Source organism: Oncorhynchus masou, chromosome 22 (genome assembly GCF_036934945.1).
Source record: "Oncorhynchus masou masou isolate Uvic2021 chromosome 22, UVic_Omas_1.1, whole genome shotgun sequence".
Classification (NCBI taxonomy): Eukaryota; Metazoa; Chordata; class Actinopteri; order Salmoniformes; family Salmonidae; genus Oncorhynchus; species Oncorhynchus masou.
This window is the reverse complement of record NC_088233.1, coordinates 47,172,095-47,199,614: the sequence shown is the minus strand read 5'-3', so window position 1 is coordinate 47,199,614 and position 27,520 is coordinate 47,172,095. Positions and strand designations below refer to the sequence as shown.

General features: G+C 42.6%; 1 protein-coding gene across 1 annotated transcript in view; it reads left to right on the top strand.

The window, feature by feature from the left end:
* The window catches only part of LOC135509585 (ATP-binding cassette sub-family C member 8-like), a 144,069-nt gene extending 118,518 nt beyond the window's left edge, over positions 1–25,551 (top strand). Inside the window, exons 26-41 of the mRNA XM_064930362.1 lie at positions 628–724; positions 2,708–2,955; positions 10,456–10,622; positions 12,322–12,391; positions 12,563–12,720; positions 13,022–13,114; positions 13,213–13,315; positions 13,636–13,749; positions 13,949–14,069; positions 14,475–14,605; positions 14,703–14,781; positions 14,877–14,985; positions 19,798–19,901; positions 20,727–20,860; positions 21,599–21,661; positions 25,315–25,551. Coding sequence (XP_064786434.1) covers positions 628–724; positions 2,708–2,955; positions 10,456–10,622; positions 12,322–12,391; positions 12,563–12,720; positions 13,022–13,114; positions 13,213–13,315; positions 13,636–13,749; positions 13,949–14,069; positions 14,475–14,605; positions 14,703–14,781; positions 14,877–14,985; positions 19,798–19,901; positions 20,727–20,860; positions 21,599–21,661; positions 25,315–25,452 — 1,929 coding nt within the window. The 3' untranslated portion in view covers positions 25,453–25,551. The remainder of the gene's footprint in view (positions 1–627; positions 725–2,707; positions 2,956–10,455; positions 10,623–12,321; positions 12,392–12,562; positions 12,721–13,021; positions 13,115–13,212; positions 13,316–13,635; positions 13,750–13,948; positions 14,070–14,474; positions 14,606–14,702; positions 14,782–14,876; positions 14,986–19,797; positions 19,902–20,726; positions 20,861–21,598; positions 21,662–25,314) is intronic.
* Positions 25,552–27,520: the final 1,969 nt, after the last annotated feature.

Sequence of the window (27,520 nt, the reverse complement as noted above, 5' to 3'; positions counted from 1 at the left end):
AAGCGTGAGCACTGTGTTAGGGAAACGTGTCATTCTGTACAAACAGTCACGCAATGTCGTAAACGTTGCAGCGAACTGAACGCACCCCAAAATGTAGCTGCCTGTGTAAACGCAACCATATACAGATACAGTGCATTCGGAAAGTATTCAGACCCCTTGACTTTTTCCGCATTTTGTTACGTTACAGCCTTTTACTACAGGTGAACTCCAATCAAGTTGTAGAAACATCTCAAGGATGATCAATGGAAACAGGATGCACCTGAGCTCAATTTCGAGTCTCCCAGCAAAGAGTCTGAATACTTATGTGAATAAGCTATTTCTGTTTCTTAATTTGTAATAAATTAGCAACATTTTCCCCCAAAAAACAACCGTTTTTGCTTTGTCCTTATGGGTATTGTGTGAAGATTGATGGCTATAGTATAACAAAATGTGGAAAAAGGGAAGTGCACAACGTAACGGCCGACTTCGTCACAGGGTCACACAACTGATGAGCAATTGAGACGTTTGTACGGGGCTTGTTCTTTTTGTCTCCTTTTTTCCTGCTCTGCTTTCAATTCATCTGGTCAAATCTATTTCAGCAAACTATCTCAGCTGAAACTCTGATGTGTGTCCGTGTGCGTTCTCCAGGAGACAGTGCCTGCGAGTATGACGGTGTTGGAGCGCAAGAACCTGCGGAGAGCCATGTACTCCAAAGAGGCCGCCAAGACTGAGGAGGAGGACAGAGGTGGGAGGTCAAAGTTCACAAACTTCCCAATGGGATTGAAGGACACCGGCTGTCAATCACTCGCTAATGGGAACCAGGGGGGTTAGCATGAGCATAGTTACTTCAGTATGCTTTGTTTGTGGAGACCACAAAATGGCAGGTGCGACATATACTAGGTGTTAAAATGGGATGCCTCTGCAGAGTATCAGTTTTTGAACCTATAGTGGGACTAACAGTGTGTGTGTGATCCTGTGGGGTCTGTCTGTGGCGATGTCCCAGTAAACTACCTCAGCTCAAACTATGCGCTCTTTTCTCTTTCTTTGTCAACACTGATCTGTAAAAGATGTGGACGAGTCAAGTCCTGGGCCAGAGACTTCCACCTCTTTTAAGATCTGTTGAAAATGAAAAGGGGGGAATCTGGTCCTTGGGGGGGGCTACATTTTCTGCTGGTTTTCATCCTTCAACCAACAACTGGTTTTAGGCCTGACAAACCAGGTGAAGAATCAATGCCATTGATAGAAGAACCAGCACACTGCTGCTCCCTAGAACCAGAGTCCCACACTGGTTCATAGTATTGGGACAAACCCTGTGTGTGTGTCTCTCCGCTGTGATGTCCAGATAGAAGGCACAGATCTCGGATCAGCGTACCCTCCCCATCCCCAAATCATTACCTTTATCCACAAAACTGACTCAAGATCAGGATCTATCTAAGGGCAAATGCATCCTATGTGCTGAGGTGACAGTGTTATGGCAGTGGTACTGTGCTCTTTATTCTGTGTTCTGTGTTGTCTCCTGTGTTCTGGTGTCACCCCGGTGTGGACTGAGACAACCCCAGCGCAGGGTGCCGCTGCTCTTGTAGACGTGGCAGGTTTGGGCCGACCGCATGGTTTTACTGAGTGGTTCCCGGTCCGCGACCAGTCTGTGTCATCGTGTTGCAACTGCGCCCCGTACTCCGTCCCGTGTGGCTCCCGTGTAGGCTTGCAGCTCGCAGACTGTACCCATGCTCCGCTTCGTACCATTTCCATTATCTTGTTTTCTCCCTCTTCTCTTTCCCTCCCATCCTTCGACTCTTTCTTTCCTGATCTCTCCCTCCGGCCTGTCCCGGAGACACGCCCATTCAGTCGTCAGCACTGAGGCTTGCCCGCATGGTGTCATGTATGTTTCGATAAGGGGAAGAGGTGGGTAGTCGTCGGCACTGCTCCGCTACCCATGGTCAATGTGTCCTGTCTACTGTCCCTGCTCTACTTGCTCGGTCTAACCCGACACATGAAACAAATGATGTTTCCCATCGGGAAACAAACGATGTATCGATGCAGGACTGAACGACCAGTTGGCAGTGTGGTCATGGCTAGAAGGGATCCAGCTTTTGTCAAATGAATGTCAGATTTTAATTTTCGTAGCAGGTTAGGGGGATTTGGTTAAGGTGTAGAAAAATGGTTAGGGTTAGCTAAAATGCAACAACCGCAAAAAAAATTGACTTTTGACTTTAATTTTACAAAAGCTGGATCCCTTCTAGCCATGACCCTGCTCTGTCTCGAGCTGAAGCTATATTTCTGTATTTTCTCTTCCCCTTCTTTTCCCCCTCTCTTTTCTCTTCCCCTTCTCTTGCCCCTGTCTTTTCTCTTCCCCTTCTTTTCCCCCTCTTTTCTCTTCCCCCTCTCTTTTCTCTCTCTAACTGTTTCTCGCTCTCTCGCCATCTGAGCTGCTGTAAAAATGGCCTATCACTCTGCCTTTCAGTCAGTAGCTGAAACAGAGCCTTCCTCTCCTGAGTCCCATTTCACTTCCTGTCCTCCTGCTCCTCACTAGCCACACAGATACTCCTGTCATATTGTAACCATTAGAGAGAGAGAAAGAAGGACATGGAGAAGAAGAAGAGAGACCGGGATATAGGGGGAGAGAGGAGGAGGGGAGAAGCAGAGAGAGGCGAGATGGAAGTGGCATATATATAGTGGGGACACACACACACAGTCTATCCCTCTCTCATGCATATCTCTGTTCTTCCAGAAGAGTCTGTGGACAGTGACGAGGATGACAATCTGTCCCAGGCCATGCGTCACCGCACCACCATCCCCTGGCACTCCTGTGGGGTCTACCTGTCCTCTGCAGGGCTCCTCCTCCTGCTGCTGCTCCTCCTATCACAGCTCTTTAAACACTCCCTCATGGTTGCCATCGACTACTGGCTGGCCCACTGGACCTCCCGCGTCATCAATGCCAAGATGGAAGCCACCGGGAGGAACTGCACCGTCGTTCAGGTCAGGTGACAGGCTTCAATTTCTACCAAACCAAATGGCAATGTGCTTTTAAAACACTGTGGTTATGCTTTAATCTACAGTACACTCTTTACCTTACAGTGTAGTATTTACTCTAAAGGACCTGGTGAAATGTTAATTTGCAAAAGTATTCACCCCCTTGGTGTTTTTCCTAGTTTGTTGCATTACAACCTATAATTTAAATAGATTTTTATTTGGATTTCATATAATGGACATACACAAAATAGTCCAAATTGGTGAAGTGAAATGAAAAAAAAAACTTGTGGTGAAAAGTGGTGCGTGTATATCTATTCACCCCCTTTACTATGAAGCCCCTAAATAAATATGGTACAACCAAGTACCTTCAAATCACATAATTAGTTAAATAAAGTCCACCTGTGTGCAATCTAAGTTTCACATGATCTGTCACATGATCTCAGTATATATACAGCTGTTCTGAAAGGCCCCAGAATCTGCAACACCATTGAGCAAGGGGCACCACCAAGCAAGCGGCAACATGAAGACCAAGGAGCTCTCCAAACAGGTCAGGGACAAAGTTGTGGAGAAGTACAGATCAGGGTTGGGTTATAAAAAAATATCAGAAACTTTGAACATCCCACAGAGCTCCATTAAATCCATTATTAAAAAATGGAATATAGCACCATAACAAACCTGCCAAGAGAGGCCCGCCCACCAAAACTCACGGACCATGCAAGCAGGGCATTAATCAGAGAGGCAACAAAGAGACTAAAGATAACCCTGAAGGATCTGCAAAGTTCCACAGTGGAGATTGGAATATCTGTCCATAGGACCACTTTAAGCCGTACACTACACAGAGCTGGGCTTTACAGAAGAGTGGCCAGAAAAAAGCCATTGCTTAAAGAAAAAAATAAGCAAACATGTTTGGTGTTTGCCAAAAGGCATGTGGGAGACTCCCCAAACATATGGAAGAAGGTACTCTGGTCAGATGAGACTAAAATTGAGCTTTTTGGCCATCAAGGAAAACATTATGTCTGGCGCAAACCCAACACCTCTCATCACCCTGAGAATACCATCCCATGCTGTGGGGATGTTTTTCATCAGCAGGGCCTGGGAAACTGGTCAGAATTGAAGAAATGATGGATGGCGAAATCCTTGAGGGATCCTGCTTTAGTCTTCCAGAGATTTGAGACTGGGACGGAGGTTCACCTTCCAGCAGGACAATGACCCTAAGCATACTGTTAAAGCAACACTCGAGTGGTTTAAGGGGAAACATTTACATGTCTTGGAATGGCCTAGTCAAATCCCAGACCTCAATCCAATTGAGAATCTGTGGTATGACTTACCATCAAACTGAGCTCATCAAATTGGAGCAGTTTTGCCTTGAAGAATGGGCAAAAATCCCAGTGGCTAGATGTGCCAAGCTTTAGAGACATACCCGAAGAGACTTGAAGCTGTAATTGCTGAGATAGGTGGCTCTACAAAGTATTGATTTTGGGGGGGGGGTGAATAGTTATGCACGCTTAGGACCCTGGGACTGAACACCTCCCTTTGCAAGTTTTCAGTTTTTTTTCTTGTTTGTTTCACAATAAAAAATACCTTGCATCTTCAAAGTGGTAGGTAGGCATGTTATGTAAATCAAATGATACAAACCTCCCAAAAATCGATTTTAATTCCAGGATGTAGGGCAACAAAATAGGAAAAATGCCAAGGGGGTGAATACTTTCGCAAGCCACTGTACATGATAATTCAGCCAACTACAATGTTGATTTTAGATACCAGGTAAATACATTTGAAATAGGACCATCAAATAATGTTACCAACAAACCAAATATTGATTTACATGCAGTACTTCTGACATAGACGTAATGCACATAAACTCTCTCAGATGGATCCTCCATACGTGTGTGTTGCCCATGAGCTAAACTTAGTCTCATTTGCATATATCAATTAAGAACTGCATGAATGGGAAAACTGTGTCGAGACCTAAAAACCCTTTAGATCTGTTTGGCTTAAAGCCTCTGCAGATAAGAGGAGTACCTATGAGAGAATGCTATTCATTGACTACATCTTAGCATTCAACACCATTTTCCCTCCAAGCTCGTCACCAAGCTTAGGACCCTGGGACTGAACACCCCCCCCCCCCTTGCAACTGGATCCTGGACATCCTGACGGGCCGACCCAAGGGGGTGAGGGTAGATAACATCACCTCCGCCACGCTGACCGTCAACACGGGGGCCCCACAGGGGTGTGTGCTTAGTCCCCTTCTGTACTCCCTGGTCACCCACGACTGCTTGGGCTTGCACGACTTCAACACAATCATCAAGTATGCTGACGACACGACAGTGGTAGGCCTGATCACCGGCAACGATGAGACAGTCTACAGGGAGGTGGTCAGTTACCTGGCAGGGTGGTGCCGGGACAACAACTTTTCCCTCAACTTTAGTCCAAGGAGCTGATTGTGGACTACAGGAAATCGAGGGGCGAGCACGCTCCCATTCACATTGACCGGGCTGCAGTGGAGCAGTTCAAGAGCTTCAAGTTACTCAATGTCCAAATCACTAAGGACTTAAAATGCTCCACACACCCACATTCATGAAGAAGGCGCGACTGAGCCTCTTCTCCCTGAGGAGGTTGAAAAGGTTTGGAATGGGCCCTCAAATCCTCAAAAAGTTCCACAGCTGTACCATTGAGAGCATCTTGACTGGCTGCATCTCTGCTTGATATGGCAACAGCACCACCCTCGATCGCATGGCGCTACAGAAGTTGGTGCGGACAGCCCAGTATATCACTGGGGCCGAGCTCCCTGCCATCCAGGACATCTATACCAGGCGGTGTGAAAGGAAGACCCGGAAAATCATTAACGACTCCAGCCACCTAAGCCATAGACGGTTCTCTCTGCTTCCTCACGGCAAACGTTACCGCTACATCAAGTCTGACGCCAACAGGCTAATGAACAGCTTATATCCCCAAGCCATAAGTCTGCTAAATAGCTAACAAAATTGCTACACAGACTATCTGAGTTGACCCTTGTGTGTGTGTGTATATATATATATTTTTTTGTTGCATGGTCTCCGTTGATTGTGAATTATAACCGGAAGCGTTTCTAGGTTCCAATAAATGTTACCCTCACAAAGATAGGATTGATATTCTCATCATGGCAATGTCTCCCCAACCTCATTGTGTATTCATAATATAACAATCATATTTGGACACCTAGAAAGCCTTTTTCCAAATGGCATTGCAATGTAATTAGAGTGGCGTAATGTCATTACCGTTATTAGGAATTGAGTATACACACACAAGCATGCATATATATATATATATATATATATATATATATATATATATATATATATATACAGTGCCTTGCGAAAGTATTCGGCCCCCTTGAACTTTGCGACCTTTTGCCACATTTCAGGCTTCAAACATAAAGATATAAAACTGTATTTTTCTGTGAAGAATCAACAACAAGTGGGACACAATCATGAAGTGGAACGACATTTATTGGATATTTCAAACTTTTTTAACAAATCAAAAACTGAAAAATTGGGCGTGCAAAATTATTCAGCCCCCTTAAGTTAATACTTTGTAGCGCCACCTTTTGCTGCGATTACAGCTGTAAGTCGCTTGGGGTATGAGACATACCAGTTTTGCACATCGAGAGACTGAAATGTTTTCCCATTCCTCCTTGCAAAACAGCTGGGGGCTCAGTGAGGTTGGATGGATGGAGAGCATTTGTGAACAGCAGTTTTCAGTTCTTTCCACAGATTCTCAATTGGATTCAGGTCTGGACTTTGACTTGGCCATTCTAACACCTGGATATGTTTATTTTTGAACCATTCCATTGTAGATTTTGCTTTATGTTTTGGATCATTGTCTTGTTGGAAGACAAATCTCCGTCACAGTCTCAGGTCTTTTGCAGACTCCATCAGGTTTTCTTCCAGAATGGTCCTGTATTTGGCTCCATCCATCTTCCCATCAATTTTAACCATCTTCCATGTCCCTGCTGAAGAAAAGCAGGCCCAAACCATGATGCTGCCACCACCATGTTTGACAGTGGGGATGGTGTGGTCAGGGTGATGAGCTGTGTTGCTTTTACGCCAAACATAACGTTTTGCATTGTTGCCAAAAAGTTCAATTTTGGTTTCATCAAATCAAATCAAATCAAATTTTATTTGTCACATACACATGGTTAGCAGATGTTAATGCGAGTGTAGCGAAATGCTTGTGCTTCTAGTTCCGACAATGCAGTAATAACCAACAAGTAATCTAACTAACAATTCCTAATCTACTGTCTTATACACAGTGTAAGGGGATAAAGAATATGTACATAAGGATATATGAATGAGTGATGGTACAGAGCAGCATAGGCAAGATACAGTAGATGGTATCGAGTACAGTATATACATGTGAGAAGAGTATGTAAACAAAGTGGCATAGTTAAAGTGGCTAGTGATACATGTATTACATAAGGATGCAGTCAATGATATAGAGTACAGTATATACGTATGCATATGAGATGAATAATGTAGGGTACATTATATAAGGTAGCATTGTTTAAAGTGGCTAGTGATATATTTACATCATTTCCCATCAATTCCCATTATTAAAGTGGCTGGAGTTGAGTCAGTGTCAGTGTGTAGGCAGCAGCCACTCAATGTTAGTGGTGGCTGTTTAACAGTCACAGAGCTTGATGACGAGCTTGGAGGGTACTATGGTGTTGAATGCCGAGCTGTAGTCGATGAACAGCATTCTCACATAGGTATTCCTCTTGTCCAGATGGGTTAGGGCAGTGTGCAGTGTGGTTGAGATTGCATCGTCTGTGGACCTATTTGAGCGGTAAGCAAATTGGAGTGGGTCTAGGGTGTCAGGTAGGGTGGAGGTGATATGGTCCTTGACTAGTCTCTCAAAGCACTTCATGATGACGGAAGTGAGTGCTACGGGGCGGTAGTCGTTTAGCTCAGTTACTTTAGCTTTCTTGGGAACAGGAATGATGGTGGCCCTCTTGAAGCATGTGGGAACAGCAGACTGGTATAGGGATTGATTGAATATGTCCGTAAACACACCAGCCAGCTGGTCTGCGCATGCTCTGAGGGCGCGAAGTTTGAAATATCCAATAAATGTCGTTCCACTTCATGATTGTGTCCCACTTGTTGTTGATTCTTCACAAAAAAATACAGTTTTATATCTTTATGTTTGAAGCCTGAAATGTGGCAAAAGGTCGCAAAGTTCAAGGAGGCCGAATACTTTCGCAAGGCACTGTATATACAGGAGAGTATACACACACAAGCATGCATATATAATTGCAGGAGAGGGTAAGCTGTGTCATTCACACATTAGGGCCGTGGCAGGTGTGTGGGTTATCCTGGCGCTACTAAACCCAGCCTCTTATTAATAGACTGTGTCCTCTGCCTAATGCCAGGTCACATTTCATACAGTCATCCAGCGGGTGGCAGGGGACAGCAGCTGATACAGTAGATAGTTATGCCCGTACACACACACACACACACACACACACACACACACACACACACACACACACACACACACACACACACACACACACACACACACACACACACACACACACACACACACACACACACACACACACACACACACACACACACAATGCTCTATTGCTTTAGTGATTCTAACCAGAGCAAATTTAGCCACAGACATGTGGGGACACTCAAAACCTTTGTCACGCTATCTAACAGAGACCCAATGCACACTGCAACTGTGAGGACTGCCTCGTGCCCACTGCACCGTACAAACCTCAATCTGGCAACACAAAGACTGACAGTATGCATGACAATCACTGCTGCATCTCCCTCTGGGGCTCAAACACAGCTGTTCCCTGTCACACACACACTCATACACACACACACACACCCATATGGGTCACATCCCAAATGTCTGATTATCAAAGGTGTTTCTGTGTGTTCATTAGCTTCAATGTTTTCCCCCTCCGTCTTTCACACTCTGGGGAGGACATAAGAAATCTCCAACGCACAGAACCCTTAAATTGTCTTTGACCTTGAATTAGAAGCCCATTGATTCTGTCAGGCCCTAACAGTGATTGTCTGACTGACTAATTCATCGGAGGGAAACATAAATTAATTATTTGACTTGTAAGACATATCCCTTTCATTTCCCCAGTCACTTTATTATCCTTGGCGAGAGGGGGTTTGGCTCTGAATGTTTGATTGTGTTAAATCGCTATATAGCTTATCTCAGGGGTCAATTTAGCCTTTATCTTTTAATATCACTGCCCTGGATTAGAGTGGAGGAGGCGAGAGGAAGAAGACAGGGCACAGACGGAGAGCGACATAGAGACAGCCAGGCAAATAGGGAGAGAGGGATGGAGAGAAAAGAAAGAGAGGGCAGGGAGGGAGGGAGGGAGAGGTAGGGGTGGTGTGGGGGCCCAATATAGTGTTGGCAGTTGTTTCACACATGTCCAAATTTAGCCAGTTCAGCTTTGGTGACTTTTGTTCATTTGCCAACGTAGTCAGCTAATTCCTGCCTCATTAGTCACTATTCCTCATCACTAGAGTTCACGTTACAGACGGTAGAGCTCAGGGTTACTCTGAGAGGGATCTAGGTGTTGATATGTATTTGTGTGTGTGACCACATGAAAAGATACTACAGTGTACATACATATACATATAGTATTAAGTCAGCAAAGACACTACAATAATGTAGTATTTACTGTAGTATTTACAGTTATCTGTAGTATACATACATGTAGTAAAATAACTGTAGTTTATACTATAGTATTCACTGTATTGTTTTTGCACACATTTCTGTAGTAATTACTATAGTGTTTTTGTTTTATTATCTTTGACATAGAAGTGGGGGCTTTCTCCTTGAGGAAACCTACTGACGAACTACTGAAACAGTACATTTTCCATAACCAATTTTTTAAAATGTAGTGTTTTTACCGACTGTAGTGTTTTTTGTGGATGTAACTGTAGTATTTCCTACAGTGTTTTTGTTCTCGGATAATACTTTAGTATTTACTATAGTATTTTTTACAGTATACTACAACATTCTATAGTAAGTACTACCAATGACTGAGGGATACTACAGTGTGTAGTGTAGCATTCTACAATATTCTACAATTTACTATAGAATTATATAGTAAGTACTGTTGTATTCTATAGTAAACTATAGTATTTGTCTGTGTGTGTGAGAGAAGGGGTGTGATGTTATTTTGGTTTGTGACGCGTTCTCTAATGACACCAGAGTGTGATGAAGCTCAAACTACATACACACACCCTTCATATTTTGCTTACACACACATAACATGCACACACATTTAAACTGACTCTACACGCACGCACGTACATTCATCATATATGTGCTGCTACTGTTTATCATGTATCCTGATGCTGATGTCTAGTCACACACACACACACACACACACACACACACACACACACACACACACACACACACACACACACACACACACACAGCTCTCTAACCTACCCTCTTCACCCTGTGTACCCCCTTTAGGAGTGTGGGTTCAGCCACTCGTGGTACCTGTCGGTGTTCAGTGTGTTGTGCTGTCTGGGCATCGTTCTGTGTCTGGTCACCTCTGTGGCCGTTGAGTGGACAGGCCTGAGAGTGGCCAAAGAACTACACCACAACCTGCTCAGCAAGATCATACTGGCCCCTATGAGGTAAAGGTGTGTGCGTTCATGTGTATGTTTGATGTATCATGTGCATTTTATGGTACCTATTACTACTCTAGGGAGGGCAGGTTGTGAGTGTGTGTGACTGTGTATAATGCGTTGGTGTGTGTGTGTGTGTGTGTGTGTGTGTGTGTGATGATCGATCATTTTGGGTTGCTTGGTGAGACATTGTAAACACTGTGATCCGCCCCATTACCCAGAGGCCCATCTGCCTGCCACACACTGAAACTCCGGCAACGCCAGCGCAGTGTCAGATCACTGATAACTAATGACTCTGTGGTTGGGCTTCTGTACTAGTGATGGGCATTCTAAGTCTGTTTCGGGGAGCCAGCTCATTTGGCTCCCAAACGGCTCTTCGTTCAAAATGCCAAAGAAATCAACCGAGAACCATAAAAAAAAAAGCTAATGTCCAATGTGAAGCCCAAAATATTGTTTACCATCATGTCAGATCATGTTCAAATAAATGTTTACCTGGCCAAATTATTAGATATTTTTTGGCGCTGAAATGGTCAGCGTGGACCAGATTGACGCGCTCTTCTTAAAATAAAGTGGTGATACAAACTGACCCAAAACAGGGAATTTTCATCTACTGATGGTTGCTGCAGTCAGGATTCACCCTCTTGTTAGATCATTATTGTCTACCTTGTCTGCAGAAAAACATTGTTTTGAGCTCAAAAATCAGTGGTAGCAGTATGCAAATTTGTGAGCCAAATGAACAGCTCTTTCACCGATGCAATTAGGGTTCCCGACCTTCACCAAAAAAGATCCGTTCAAAAAGAGCCACTCGTTCGCGAATGACCGAACTCTACTCTGTACCGGATCGTTTTAGATGAGGTGGTGGCCAAGAAGAAAAGTTACTTTACATTGTCTTCTTGCTTTAAAATTCAATTCCTCAAAATCCTCAGAGGAATAGAATTTTTAACAGAAACATTGCTGATGTGACATCAGCTTTTTCTACTCAAGGTGGTACAGATGAGATTTAAAACACAGTTGAAATCAGAAGTTTACATACACCTTAGCCAAATATATTTAAACTCATTTTTTCACAATTCCTGACATTTAATCCTATTAACAATTCCCTGTTTTGGATCAGTTTGTATCACCACTTTATTTTAAGAATGTGAAATGTCAGAATATTAGCAGAGACAATGATTTATTTCAGCTTTTATTTCTTTCATCACATTCCCAGTGGGTCAGAAGTTTACATACGCAATTAGTATTTGGTAGCATTGCCTTTAAATTGTTCAACTTGGCTCAAATGTTTTGGGTAGCCTTCCACAAGCTTCCCACAGTAAGTTGGGTGAATTTTGGCCCATTCCTCCTGACAGAGCTGGTGTAACTGAATCAGGTTTGTGACATCATTTTCTGGAATTTTCCAAGCTGTTTAAAGGCACAGTCAACTTAGTGTATGTAAACTTCTGACCCACTGGAATTGTGATACAGTGAAATAATCTGTAAGCAATTGTTGGAAAAATGACTTGTGTCATGCACAAACTAGATGTCCTAACCGACTTGCCAAAACTATAGTTTGTTAACAAGACATTTGTGGAGTGGTTGAAAAACGAGTTTTAATGACTCCAACCTAAATGTATGTAAACTTCCGACTTCAACTGTACCTTTCAGGTATAATAATCTACAGTAAATATAACTCTTAGGTGTATCTACAGTATGTGGTTGTCTCCTCCAGGTTGTTTGAGACCACTCCCCTGGGCAGCATCCTCAACAGGTTCTCCTCTGACACCAACACCATAGACCAGGTATTTCAGCACCACCGTTCTCTGTGTGTTAACAGTGGCAATAGCCACCACCATACTGCCTTGGAGCTTTCAAATTCCTATTTGTCTTCTTGGCTGTGGCAGTAGCTCCTTTGCTTGCTTTTCCTGGTAGATGGTAGTAATGTAATGTTTCATTGGTGGTTGTGTCCCCAGCACATCCCTGCCACCCTGGAGTGTCTGAGTCGCTCCACCCTGCTGTGTGTGTCGGCCCTGGGGGTCATCTCCTACGTGACCCCTGTGTTCCTCATTGCTCTGGTGCCTCTGGCCATCGCCTGCTACTTCATACAGAAGTACTTCCGGGTCGCTTCTAGGTGAGCGCTTGTTTGGGGATTTTGTCACTTGTTTTGCTGCTGTGTATTCAGTAGTTACAGTATATCCCCCTTTGTCTGTTTTATTTATCTTGTATCTCCCTCTCTCTCTCCATCTGCTCTCTCTCTCCCTCTATCCATCTGCTCTCTCTCTCTCTCTCTCTTTCTTTCTCTTTCTTTCTTTCTTTCTTTCTTTCTTTCTTTCTTTCTCTCTCTCTCTTTCTTTCTTTCTTTCTTTCTTTCTTTCTTTCTTTCTTTCTTTCTTTCTTTCTTTCTTTCTTTCTTTCTTTCTTTCCCTGGTCAGGGACCTCCAACAGTTGGAGGATAGTACCCAGCTCCCTCTCCTGTCCCACTTCTCAGAGACAGTGGAGGGCCTCACCACCATCCGGGCCTTCAAGTAAAGATTTTTTAAAACTCATCCATTTTGACAGCAACAGCTAGGAGTTTGTGTGTTTCACCACTTATACATATTACTCAATGGTTCTCTCCTCCCAGGTATGAGCCCAAGTTCAGACAGAGGTTACTGGAGTTCACTGATGCCAACAACATCGCCTCCCTCTTTCTCACAGCAGCCAATCGCTGGCTAGAGGTCCGCATGGTAATTAGCTCTACTCTATACTATAGTCTACTCTACTTGACTTGTATGGCCCGTGCTGATCAAGTTGTTCCATGTTTTCTCACATTTTATTGGGTGACTGTTTCCTCTATGGGAATTTTGAGTATGACAGGTTGATATGGATTTGATACAGATTTTCTTTTTTTTCCTATGGCACTAAATGGGTACCTGTGTGTTAACGGTTTGTTTTCTCTCCATGGAGTATATAAGTGTGTGTGTGTTCACTATTATGCTGTTGCTTTGTACACTTGGATACATCGGGGTCTGTATGTTCACTATTATGCTGTTTCTCTATACTGTAGGAGTACATAGGTGCCTGTGTGGTTCTGATAGCAGCTGTGGCCTCCATCACTAACTCTCTGTATAACCACCTCTCCACTGGCCTGGTAGGACTAGGACTCACCTATGCACTCATGGTGAGGACCGTTCTGGTTTTTGTGTGTGTGTGTGTGTGTGTGTGAGGTCTAATCTCTAATATAGTCACATTTCTTGATGAAAGGACTGAGGTCAAGCCCCTAATTTAGTGAAACTCATGTCTCCACCTTCGTTACAGTACCTGTCTCTCTGCAGGTCCATAACGAGGTTGTCTGATCGGACTGTGTCTCTGTGTCCCAGGTGTCCAACTACCTGAACTGGATGGTTCGTAACCTGGCAGACATGGAGGTTCAGCTGGGTTCAGTCAAGAGAATCAATGGTCTGCTGCAGACTGAGCCTGAGAACTACGAAGGACTGCTCAGTGAGTACCGTACCACCTCTTAGGTCCAGCCCCAACCCTTACGCTAACCCTAGTTTCCTATCCACATCCCGGTTCAACCCTAACCCTAATCATGCGCTGACCTGAACCCTTAAGTCTAAACCTAACCCTCGCTCCAGCCCAAACTGGGTAGCTCTGGCTCAATTTAACCACTGCCTACAGTGTATCCCAGGCATGCTCAAGTCCTGGAGTAAAGGATTACTCCTGTGGAACATGGGACATCCCAACCTCACCCTACCTAGTCGCCACAGAGCAGTTATCTCTTCTGCTTTTCCTCGCTCTCTCCCTCTCTCCCCCCCTCTCTCTCCTATCTCTCCCCCTCTCTCTCCTCTCTCTCCCCCTCTCTCTCCCCCCCCCCTCTCTCTCTCCCCCCCTCTCTCCCTCTAGCTGCATCTCAGGTGCCGGATGGCTGGCCACAGCAGGGGGAGATTCAGATTGAGAACCTGAGTGTGCGTTATGACACCACCCTGAAACCTGTCCTCAAACAAGTCAACGCACACATCAGCCCTGGGCAGAAGGTATCATAGAGCTAATTGGAAGGAAGGGAGATGAGAATTTAGACTGTAGACTTGTGTCGTGGCGATGAAGATGAAACAGACTTCCTGTGGTTTCCAGGTGGGGATCTGTGGCAGAACAGGAAGTGGGAAGTCTTCCTTCTCCCTGGCCTTCTTTCGCATGGTCGACATGTTCGAGGGTAAACACTGCCTACTGTTACGACTCTAAAACTAAAGTTCCCGATAAGCTCCTTGACTGGGTCAATCCAACATAGCTGATCAACTCTCTCAACAGGGCGTATCATCATAGATGACATTGACATCGCCAAGCTGCCTCTGCAGACCCTGAGGTCTCGATTCTCCATCATCCTCCAGGACCCCATCTTATTCAGTGGAACCATCCGGTAAGAGAATCCTCACACTACGGTTCCATCTAGATCAGAGGTCTTGTTTCTTTAGGGCCACGTTGTCTTCAGTGTGGCTAGCACCATTACAAATAATTCAACCGATCAACTCATAATCAAAACCTTGATTAGCTGATTCAGGTGTTTTTATGGCTGGGCTGGAACAAAAGCCTGCATCCCCAAGAGTGAAGAACCTTGAGACGAACATAGGTAGTTGAGCCTAATGTATTGAGGTTTTAAACCACCTTGTGCCGTGCTCCTGTAAAAACACTGCCTAGTGCCTAGTGTGAGTTGTTTTAGGAGAGGAAATGAGAGATGGAAGCTCCTCTCACTTGTATCTGGGTCAATTGGACAACTTCAATCACAGTTATCTTAGGAAGTGTTTGAGAGCAGGATGCCCCTCGGAAAAACTCAACTTTAGTGGTTTATTTTTGGACCGCTCAAAAGTCTTGCACCAGGCTAAACAGAAAGTGAATAATTTAGGGTTGGGTGCTGCAGTACTGTCACCCTATCAAGCAAATTCAGGAGAAGCCCAAAATGACACAATCAGACAACAGAAAAGAATAGGATTTTTTTAATGAATGGGATAAAATGATTAAAACATCCTTGTGAGGCATGTACAGTAAATAATGTATACTCGTTTGACACTGCACATGAGTGTGATTTGAAGTATACCTATAGGTTATACTGTATCATGTCCTGCTATGAGATAGTACTACTCGTCCATGTCACGCCCTGGTCGAAGTATTTTGTGTTTGTCTTCCAGGGTGTGGCATGGGTTTTTGTATGTGGTGTGTTTGTATCGGGATTGTAGCTTAGTGGGGTGTTCTAGTTAAGTCTATGGCTGTCTGAAGTGGTTCTCAATCAGAGGCAGGTGTTTATCGTTGTCTCTGATTGGGAACCATATTTAGGCAGCCATATTCTTTGAGTGTCCTATTGTCCTTATGTCCTTAGTGTCCTTGTTCTGTGTTTATTTACACCAGTATAGGCTGTTTCGGTTTTCGTTACGTTCTTTGTTTTGTAGTGTTTGTAATTGATTCGTGTTTTACGTTTGTTTATTAAACATGGATCGCAATCTACACGCCGCATTTTGGTCCGACTCTCCTTCCCACCTAGAAAGCCGTAACAGTCCAATCATACACTCTCAAAATACAAGGTGCTAGTTTGTACCAAAAAAATCAAAATACAAGGTGCTAGTTTGTACCAAAAAACTCTAAATACAAGGTGCTAGTTTGTACCAAAAAAAACCCGCTAAATACAAGGTGCTAGATTGTACCAAAAAACTCTCAAATTACAAGGTGCTAATTTGTAACAAAAAAGGTTATTCATTTTGTCCCTGTAGGGTAGGGGTGTTAAACTCATTCCATGGAGAGCCAAGTATCTGCAGGTTTTGTTTTTTTCCTTTCAATTTAGACCTAAACCACCAGGTGTGGGGAGTTCCATACTAATTAGTGACCATAATTCATCAATCAAGTGCAAGGGAGGAGCAAATACCCACAGAACCTGGAATGAGTGGAATGGGACACTTGCCAAAACACTTGAGTTCCATTTAGAACCCTCTCATGAAGAACCCTCTGGTTCCAGGTAGAACCAATGACAGGTTCTACAGTTACACTTACGGCACACAGTGTTAGGTATTTACAGTGCCTTCAGAAAGTATTCTTCCCCCTTGACTTATTCCCCATTGTGTTGTGTTACAGCTTGAATTCAAAATGGTTCCATTTTTTTTTGTCTCATCTGTCTACACACAATACCCCAGTAATGAAAAAGTGAAAACATATTTTTAGACATTTTTGCAAATGTATTGAAAATGAAATACAGAAATATCTCATTTACATAAGTATTCACACCCCTGAGTCAATACTTTGTAGAAGCAACTTTGGCAGCGATTACAGCTATGAGTCTTTCTGGGTAAGTCTCTAAGAGCTTTCCACACCAGGACTGTGCAACATTTGCCCATTATTCTTTTGAAAATTCAAGTAGATTTAAGTCAAAACTGTAACTTGTCCACTCAGGAACATTCAATTTCTTCTTGATAAGTAACTACAGTGTAGATTTGGCTTTGTGTTTTCGGTTATTGTCCTGCTTAAAGGTGAATCTCCCAGTGTCTGGTGGAGAGCAGACTGAAACAGCCTCTTCTCTAGGATTTTGCCTGTGCTTATGTCCATTCAGTTTATTTTTTTTATCCTGAAAACTCCCCAGTCCTTAACGATTACAAGCATACCCATAACATGATGCAGCCACAACTATGCTTGAAAATATATAATGTGGTACTCAGTAATGTGTTGCATTGGATTTGCCCCAAACATAACAATTTGTATTCAGGACAAAAAGTGAATTGCTTTGCCAAATTATTTGCAGTATTACATTCGTGTCTTTTTACAAACAGAATGCATGTTTTTGAATATTTGTATTCTGTACAGGCTTCCTTGTGGAGTAACTACAATGTTGTTGATCCATCTTCAGTTTTCCCTCTTCAGCAACTGAGTTAGGAAAGACGCCTGCATCTTTGTCGTGACTGGGTGTATTGATACACCATCCAAAGTGTAATTAATAACTTCACCATGCTCAAAGGGATATTCAATGTCTGCTTTTTTTACCCATTAAACCAATAGGTGCTCTTCTTTACGAAGCATTGGAAAACCTCCCTGGTCTTTGACGTTAAGTCTGTGTTTGAAATTCGACAGAGGGACCTAACAGATCATTGTATGTGTGGGGTACAGAGATGAGGTTTTCATTCAAAAAGTCATGTTAAACACTATTATTCCACACAAAGAGAGTACATGCAACTTATGTGACTTGTAATGTGCATTTTAACTCCTGACATTTCAGCTTTTCATTTCAATTCCACTTTGACAGTGTTGTGTGTAGGCCAGGGACAAAATGTATCTATTTTATTCAGGCTGTAACACAACAAAATGTGGAAAAAGGCAAGGGGTGTGAATACTTTCTGAATGTACTGTACAGTATGTCTACCATGTAATATTTTTGGTGAGGTTCATATATTATATGTATTCAATTGACCCGGCTGTACAGTACATGCCTCTTGAGTTTATTTCAAAATGTTTTTTTGACCTGACGAAGATCCGACTCGGATCGAAAACGTTGTTGTTATTGTGTCTGATTAAATCACCGTAGGAACATACGAGAGTCGGGCACGTTCCTTTTTTCCTTCGATACTTTCTGTTGGAGATGCATATTTTTACATTTTTTTTCTGATGATCATAACATAACAGCTTATGGTGAATTACCTGTTTGCTTTAGGCATTTCATCACTTTACCTAAAGCAATCAAAGATAACTTTATAGTATGCTATAACACACCATACAAAAGATTCTGATGCAGTAACAATGATTTGACTGCTCACTGACAAAAAAAACCCTGTTAGAAACGCATCACAATGATGGAACTGAAAAAGGGACCAGCAGTATGTATGTACAGTATGTTGCTGTACATTATAAGTGATTATGATTATACTTATAATGCATTAGGAGTATTGGTATACGGAATTGAGTCTATATGAGTCTTTCTGTGTCTGTAAGTATGCTTATACTGCATTATCACTGCAGCATAGTGCATTATGAGTACATGTATAATACTGTATAATGTATATGAGTTTCATAGAAAGTGATTAACATACAATCATTACTGCACTTTGAAATGTAGGTGGGGTCATGCCCCCACATTAGCATATTTGGGGGGGTGGTCTAAAATATATTGTATTTGTACCGACCATTAGTGGAAGTGTTGTACCAGTTTAAGTGGGTTTATTGTTATGTTGATGACGGTTAATTTGTCCACTCACAGGTCAACAATCTTTGTAAGAGTGTGTGACAAGCAAGAGCTGCACTGTTAATTTTCCAGTAACTTAATGGCAGTTGGTCACCAGGAAGTTCATATTTATTTTACAAAAATTTACTGTCAGCTGGCTGCAAGTAGTTATTGTAAATTTCACATTAATTTAATGTGCTGATCTATGTCATGCTCACTGACCAGATGGTGTGACAGGAAAGTCATGTGTGCTCACCACAAAAAAACTTGGTAGTTGTCAACTAATGTTAAGCTAGCTCGTAATCAGAAATGTTCAATGAAAGTACAGGATGGTACTGGCAGCTAGTTGTAACTAAGTTACTAGCAGTTACTGGATAATCAAATAACTGGTTGCCAGTTAAAATTTGCAGCTACTTCCATGAAACTAACTGCCATTAAGTTACTGTGATGTAATGCACAGTAACCTCTTCACAGTGCAGCTCTTTATTGTCACATGCTCTTACAATAATCGCAGAACTGACATTATTAAAATGTCAAACACTTAAAGTGGTACAACCCTTCCATTGACAGTTGGCACACATTTTTTAATTTGACCTTTATTTAACTAGGCAATTCAGTTAAGAACAAATTCTTATTTTCAATGACGGCCTAGGAACAGTGGGTTAACTTGCCCCTTGTTCAGGGGCAGAATGACAGTTCGGTTACTTGTCCAATGCTCTAACCACTAGGCTACCTACCGCCCCAAATACACAACATTCTGGTAACTGGTTGTTGTTTACCTTACTTTCACTGCAACCAGTTGCCTGTAGTATGGCGTAAAATTGCAGTACCTTTTTAAGTGTAGCATTTCATGGAATAAAGGAAATCGTGGTAGAGAGGGAAAGAACAGGATGGTTCCATCACAGCAGTTAAAACCCACTTCCTGATATGCCCCCAAAAAGGCTTACACATCACCCTCACCTCTGACAAAGAACCCCTCAAGAACCTTTTTGTTGTCGCTGAGTGTATATGTCAGTGTGTGTGTGTGTGTGTGATCATCAGGTTTAACCTGGACCCAGAGATGAAGGCTACTGATGACATGCTGTGGGAGGCTCTGGACATCGCTCAGCTAAAACCTGTAGTCAAGACCCTACCAGGAGGACTGGGTAAGTGTGCGCATGCGTGCGTACTCTGAAGTTCTACCGTAGCTCGTTCAGAGATATGAGCTGAGAGCTGGAGCTTAACGAGATTTAGATGTATCAGTCTCAACAACATTATATACTGTGTGATTTGGAAAGCAGTATATCAGTGCAGCAACCGCTCTGACTTGACCCCAGATAAATCCTGCTAGTTGGATAGATAGATGAAGGTGGTTTGAGAGCAGTGGTTCCTTGACCAATCTCTCGTTCCTCTCACCCATGGTCTGATCAGTTGGATGTGTCAGCTAGCTCTAGCCTAGAGTACATTCTGTATCGTGGCTGTAAGGTGTTAGGGCAGCTAGCTCCAAACGATAGACTCTCTCTCACTCTCTTTCTGCTGTCGCTGACTAATGGCTGCCGGAAATTATCGCACATGAGGTACTCAAGTTACGACGGAGAAAGTGTGTCAAATCAGAATGGATTTGTCGCGTAGCCAGATTGGCAGATGATAAAGCAGGTGCAGCGAAATGCTTGTGTTCCTACCTCCAGCAGTACAATACTAATGTGTGTGTGTGTGTGTGTGTGGTGGCTATACACACTGGACAGTGACAGAGAGATGTAGAGACGGAATGTTGCTAAATGTTTGATTTGATATTTATCATTGGCCAGCCAGAAAAAAGGTCAATTAATTTGACAAATCCATGTTCATGGGGTCGAGCACAAATCTACCAATATTTCTGTGATGTTTTGTAGGTCACGTAATGTCATTGCAATACAAATGTTCTCTCGGGCTAAAGATATGTATCGTGCAGTAAGTCTCGTCTTATGGCGATAATATTTGTTGTGTTGCAGACGCCACAGTGACAGAGGGAGGGGAGAACTTCAGCCAGGGCCAGAGACAGCTCTTCTGTTTGGCCAGAGCCTTCGTCAGGAAGTCTAGCATCCTCATCATGGACGAAGCCACAGCCTCTATAGACATGGCCACGGTGAGACGTGTGTGTGTGTGGCAGGTTGGCAAAAGGACGAGATGAGGTGGAATGGGAAGGCAGAGGATGAGTTGGGAGGGGAGAGGAGAGAGTGCGAGTGGAGGAGGCTGAGGGTGGGTGAACGGCAAACGGGGAGGAGGGGAGATGTTGAGTGACAACGAGAGGATAAAGTAATTGATTCTAAAGATGAACGGAGAGAATAGAGGTATGCATTTAAAGGGATGTAGGAGTATAAGAGAACCTGAGGGGAATCAGTGGGAGGGAGGTAATGGGGCTTCCAAAATAGGTTCCTTTCACTGCAGCACGCTGGCAGCACACACACACACGTACACGAGCACATTCACGCACACACACTTAAATTGCCTGTCACAGTGACAGGCCTACACTGGCTCACAGTAGCGCAGCGGTAACCCTGGGGAAATGGAGCATATCTTAAATGGGAGATAGGTTTCGGTGGAAATTCTGCTGTTGATAATGTTAACTAGGGAATCATTAAACCGACAGTGAGCCTCTAACTCTTGACTCTAATAATCATGTGAACTCGCCGGTATTACTTGTGTTTAACACACACGGCGTAATATAGAACATGTTTTAATGAAATAGTGAAGGCCCAAACTATTACACTTTTTTGTTGTTGTTGTAGGTACAGTGAACCCTGTGCGTAAGAGTCACGGCTGTAAGTCTATCATGTTGTAAACATTTCCGAGTCGTCTTTTGACTGCGTGTTTGTGCCCACAGGAAAGCATCTTACAGAAGGTGGTGATGACTGCCTTCGCTGATAGAACAGTGGTTACTATAGCAGTAAGTATCCGCTATGACCTTCGTCTTGTGTCATCCAGATGCTTGAGAGGTTGTGGCATGCCCTCCCCTCCGTATGTTTTTGGACAGTGAAATGTGGCTCTGTACTCTCTACCATACGGCTCTGTACTCTCTACCATACGGCTCTGTACTCTCTACCATACGGCTCTGTACTCTCTACCATACGGCTCTGTACTCTCTAACATACGGCTCTGTACTCTCTAACATACGGCTCTGTACTCTCTGCCATACGGCTCTGTACTCTCTACCATACGGCTCTGTACTCTCTGCCATACGGCTCTGTACTCTCTACCATACGGCTCTGTACTCTCTGCCATACGGCTCTGTACTCTCTGCCATACGGCTCTGTACTCTCTGCCATACGGCTCTGTACTCTCTGCCATATGGCTCTGTACTCTCTGCCATACGGCTCTGTACTCTCTGCCATACGGCTCTGTACTCTCTGCCATACGGCTCTGTACTCTCTGCCATACGGCTCTGTACTCTCTGCCATACGGCTCTGTACTCTCTACCATACGGCTCTGTACTCTCTACCATTTTGGATTTGAGATCAAATGTTCCATACGAGGCGACAGTACAGAATGTCCCCTTTTATTTTAGTGTATTTTCATACACATCTATTTTACCATTTAGAAATGAAAGCACTTTATGTACTTAGTCCCCCAATTGGAAGAAGTCATAAGTATTTGGACAAAGTCACTTCTAATGTGTTAAAGTACTGTTAAAAGTATTTGGTCCTATTTTCCTGGCCCACAATGGTTGCATTCGAGCGGAACACTTTTGTCAAGACGGTGACCGTTGTTGGTCACTGTCTTTCAAAGTGTGTTGCATTATGGATATAAAAATTGTATCACATGTCGACTGCGTGAACTTGACCTTTAATCACAAGATTTTTGTAATGTAGTTTTTGATGAAGTCGCCTTCAAGTCGCTTTTCACTCACTGCACCATGCAGCCATCACCTGCATTGTGGGAGGCTCGAACGTAGCCAAAGAAGTGACTGAAACCGGAACCAACTTTGCCTTGATTCTAAAAGCTACAGGGTATACAAATGAAATGTATATTTGAAATCGAATCAATTAATTGTACACGTTATATTTTTAGTTTGAGTGTGTGATATGGGGGTATAGAAAAGTTTTATAAACAGTAGCAGCTATGCTGATCTGAGCCATGCTGTCGGAAAACCACTTTCGGCGAACACAGATGCACCTCTCCCCATTTCCCCCGCCCAATTTCGTCCAGTCGTCTTCGTTAGACTTACTGCTCAAACACACCCAGTGACTACATCAAACTTGTGACTCTACAAAATTGTTGGACGCATTTACAGCTTGTTTTGATTGTTTCGGATTGTGTTTTGCCCAATATGAAGTTATTGGTGAATAATGTCATTTTTGTCACTTTGATTGTAAGCAACATGTCTAGATTAGTGTGGATTCTACCGTGATTATGGATAATCATGAATGATTTGTGAATGATAAAAAAATGAGAAAGTTAGAGGGACAAAAATACCCCCCCCTGTTATTGGTAATGGTGAGAATTTAGCATCTTTTGTTGTAGCCTTTCTCAATCATCATTATTTGTGATTCATTGATTTTTTGGAATCACTGCACTATCAGGATTCATTTATGTGTCCAGAAATATCTTATCTACTCACTTAGAAAGAAAATGACTCCAGTCATCATTCACCATTCAGTTCCTATTGGGCAAAACACAACACAACCGAAACAAACTGCAAATGCATCCAGCAAGTTTGTAGAGTCACACACTTGATCTAGTCATTGCATGCTAGGAATATAGGACCAAATACTGACGTTTTGACTACTTTAATACTCTATAGGTGAATTTGTCCAAATACTTTTGAATACTTAAAATGGGCGAACTATATAAAGTGCTTTAATTTATTAACAGTAAAACAGGTATGAAAATACCCTCAATACCCTCAACTCATATGAAACATTTGATCTTCAATCCAAAATGGTGGATTATAGAGGCAAATTGAAAATTGTAGCTTCACTTTCCAAATGCATACAGAGGGGAGTGTAGATATAGCATAGGTAGAACTGGGTAGCATAGAAATATAACAATCTGAACTGGTAGTGCAGTGCTGGAGGGCCACTGTCCTGCTGCTTTGTTTTTTTTCTTCTATTGGACTGTATTCTGTGGGAGTAAATATGCTTTTTATTATCTTAAGTTAGAATATCAAGAGTCAAAAGTGATGACCAGGCAGCCATATATGGTGGTTTCCCATGGGAAAGGGAGATTGACAGAGAACCCTAGTAGAATTTATTTTCAGTTCTGGTGCAGAACTCTGGTCCTGGAGGAAGATAGCTAGGTACAGATGGCTCCCGATAGTGGCTAATATTTAACTTGACACAAATGGGCAAATAAAAATGAGAAAAGGCCGGGCATATAATTAAAACATTCTAAAGTGCTTTCATAAATCAACTCGGCAGGTTCGGCGCTACAGAAGCCTATAGCTTGGGTCTCCAAATTGAATCCCTATAAATTACGAGGGCATACGCTTACAATTCTGAATAACGTCAAAGCTATTTATAGCCTGCTACACTGTGGAAAAGGGGCCGGCAATACGTCATGTTGATATGATTTTCAGTTTGCTTCCCATATGACTGGTTTCACAAGGAAAAATCATCTAAAACAATTGCTATGTGTATTTCTAATCATATCTCTTATGAATTTATAAATGACAGCGCATATATAATGCTGTTATTTATATTGGGGGGGGAAAGGAAGTAAATGCTTTTTCCACAAGAACAAGCAGGCTCGCGTCGTGGGTAGAATTCTGAGGGAATTAAATCCAGGTCAGAATATGGTGTTATCTGTAGACTCGCCTCCGTTACATCTTCATTTCTTTGATCTCGACCCGAAATGAATCCCTGATGAATAGCATGCTTGTTATTCTCATGCTTAAATTCTAGGTCTGAATAAATACGCGTAGAGAGAAAAGTGCATGAAAAGGGGAATCCTCCCCCCATATATACAAATATATATACATATATACAAAGTCAGCCATCAATTGTGCAAGTTCTCCCACTTAAAAAGATGAGGCCTGGAGTGGCCTAGCCAGTCACCAGATCTCAACCCCATAGAAAATCTTTGGAGGGAGTTGAAAGTCCGTGTTGCCCAGCAACAGCCCCAAAACATCACTGCTCTAGAGGAGATCTGCATGGAGGAATGGGCCAAAATACCAGCAACAGTGTGTGAAAACCTTGTGAAGACTTACAGAAAACATTTGACCTCTGTCATTGCCAACAAAGGGTATATAACAAAGTATTGAGTTAAACTTTTGTTATTGACCAAATACTTATTTTCCACCATAATTTGCAAATAAATTCATTAAAAATCCTACAATGTGATTTTCTGGATTTTTTTTCTCATTTTGTCTGTCATAGTTGAAGTGTACCTATGACGAAAATTACAGGCCTCTCATCTTTTTAAGTGGGAGAATTTGCACAATTGGTGGCTGACTAAATACTTTTTTTGCCCCACTGTATATTCGTAATCTATGTAACCCAGAATGTCAAAACACGGAAGTTGTTGAAAACGTTTATATTTCTTCTTAACCTAATCTGTTTATTTCTGTCTAATTGTTCTCTCTCTCTCTCTCTCTTTACTCAGCATCGTGTCCACACCATCCTGAAAGCAGACCTGGTGATCGTGATGAAGCGAGGACTCATTCTAGAATACGACAGACCCCAGGCGCTGCTGGAGAAAGAGGACAGTGTCTTCGCCTCCTTCGTCAAGGCAGACAAGTGACCGATGAGAAAGAGGGGAGGACATTCCAAAGTGCAATTGTAGCATGGGCTATATATTATAATTTTATTTTCTAATTCTGTATGATATTCGTAACATTAAATATGATTCTTAATATTAATTCTTTGTTAATAAAAAAAACAACATAAATACTCATTGTGCGGCAGTGTTTTGCATACAGTTTAGTGACAGGAAGGGAGATTTGTGTGACCTCACACTGTACAGAGCAATGATTCGGCTGTGGAAGGCTGGGTCAGAATGACACTATTTGACTCTGGGGTTGATCTAGAAATGGGTCGCATTCCCCTGCTCAGACGTTGCATGCATCAACCAACGGTTGCGTGCCACATCATCGACTGTGCCGCCGGGCACCAGATTGCTATAACATATGTGGTTCGGTGATATGTAAAATACCTATCCAGGCATAAGCTCTGGCATGCGCCAGCAACGCCTGGGCAGAGGAATGCACCTACAGTCAATAGTAACTGAGAAGCTTGTGAATCATGGAGTCATTCACCACTACCATAAACCGGCCTCGCACTCTCTGACATGTGAGCCCTGATTGGATGCTCGGGGGCCAGACACCCTTTTGACTCTCTAGAGCCACGTTCAATAGCCAACCATTGTCGAACGTTGCAGATAGAAATTAAACGAATAGATCCGACGTGATTCCTTATTCTACAGGTCAGAGATGCATGTTTGTTCTATATAGCATCTTTCTATCTGAACGTTCCAAAACGTTGCCTAGTGATGAACGCATCCCAGGTCACACACATTTCAGTCTCCTCCAAGCATTTGGTAATGTTTATGGGCGTGCCAAGGTTAATATAATGAACATGTATGGAGTCCCCTGGTTTGTTATGGAGACACCAGCACCCATGGCCTTCCTGAAAATGTGAACCCAGGTCAGCATGGGTTTAGTGTGCAGTGAATGCGAGATTGACGTGTCAGAAACAAAAAATGTAGGGCGTGAATCATAGCCTTGTAAACAGCATGAGAGGGACTGAGATTATGTATGTTTAGGCCTACTATCCGAGATAAAGAAAATAGTTTAGTGTGTTGCCTAATTATGTTCTTATCAATGTATTGTCATTAGTGTTTGGGAAGATTGTCTATCATTGGGAATGGATGAATAACCTCCTAGGGTGAATTTGATATGCATTTCCGTCATCTGTAACCTCTTCAGACATCTATCCAACATGTTAATCCAACACATGATCTCTGAAATCCTCAGAGTTTCCTAATCCCACAAAAAGTGTTTCATCTTCACAGGAGGCATGACACACCTGTTTGTGACCACTGAGTCAACCATATTTTCAGTTTGCATTTGGAAGACTGGGACAGCAGGTTCGATAAACTGGGACACCATTATTGTAGTCCTAATTGTTCCCGAATGACAATTCAATTTTGTGTGATTATCTGGGAATTTCAGAAAGATATCATGTGTTGGACTAATATGTTGGATAGATGTCTGAAGAGGTTACAGAAGACAGAAATCCAAACAGTATCCCACTTTTTCTGAATTCACTCAGAAATTGTACAATAGAAAATGAGCAATATATGCAGTACCAGTCAAAAGTTTGGACACACCTACTCATTCCAGGGTTTTTCTTTATTTTTTAGTATTTTCTACATTGTAGAATAATAGTGAAGACATCACAACTATGGAATCGTGTAGTAACCAGAAAAGTGTTAAACAAATCAAAATATATTTTATATTTGAGATTGTTCAAAGTAGCCACCCTTTGCCTTGATGACATATTTGCACACTTTTGGCATTCTCTCAACCAGCTTCATGAGGTAGTCACCTGGAATGCATTTCAATTAACAGGAGTTCTTTGTTTAAAGTTAATTTGGGAATTTCCTTCCTTAATGCATTTGAGCCAATCAGATGTGTTGTGACAAGGTAGGGTTGGTATACAGAAGATAGCCCTATTTGGTAAAAGACCAAGTCCATATTATGGCAAGAACAATTAAAATAAGCAAAGAGAAATTACAGTCCATCATTACTTTTAGACATGAAGGTCAGTCAATGGGGAACATTTCAAGAAAGTTTCTTCATGTGCAGTCG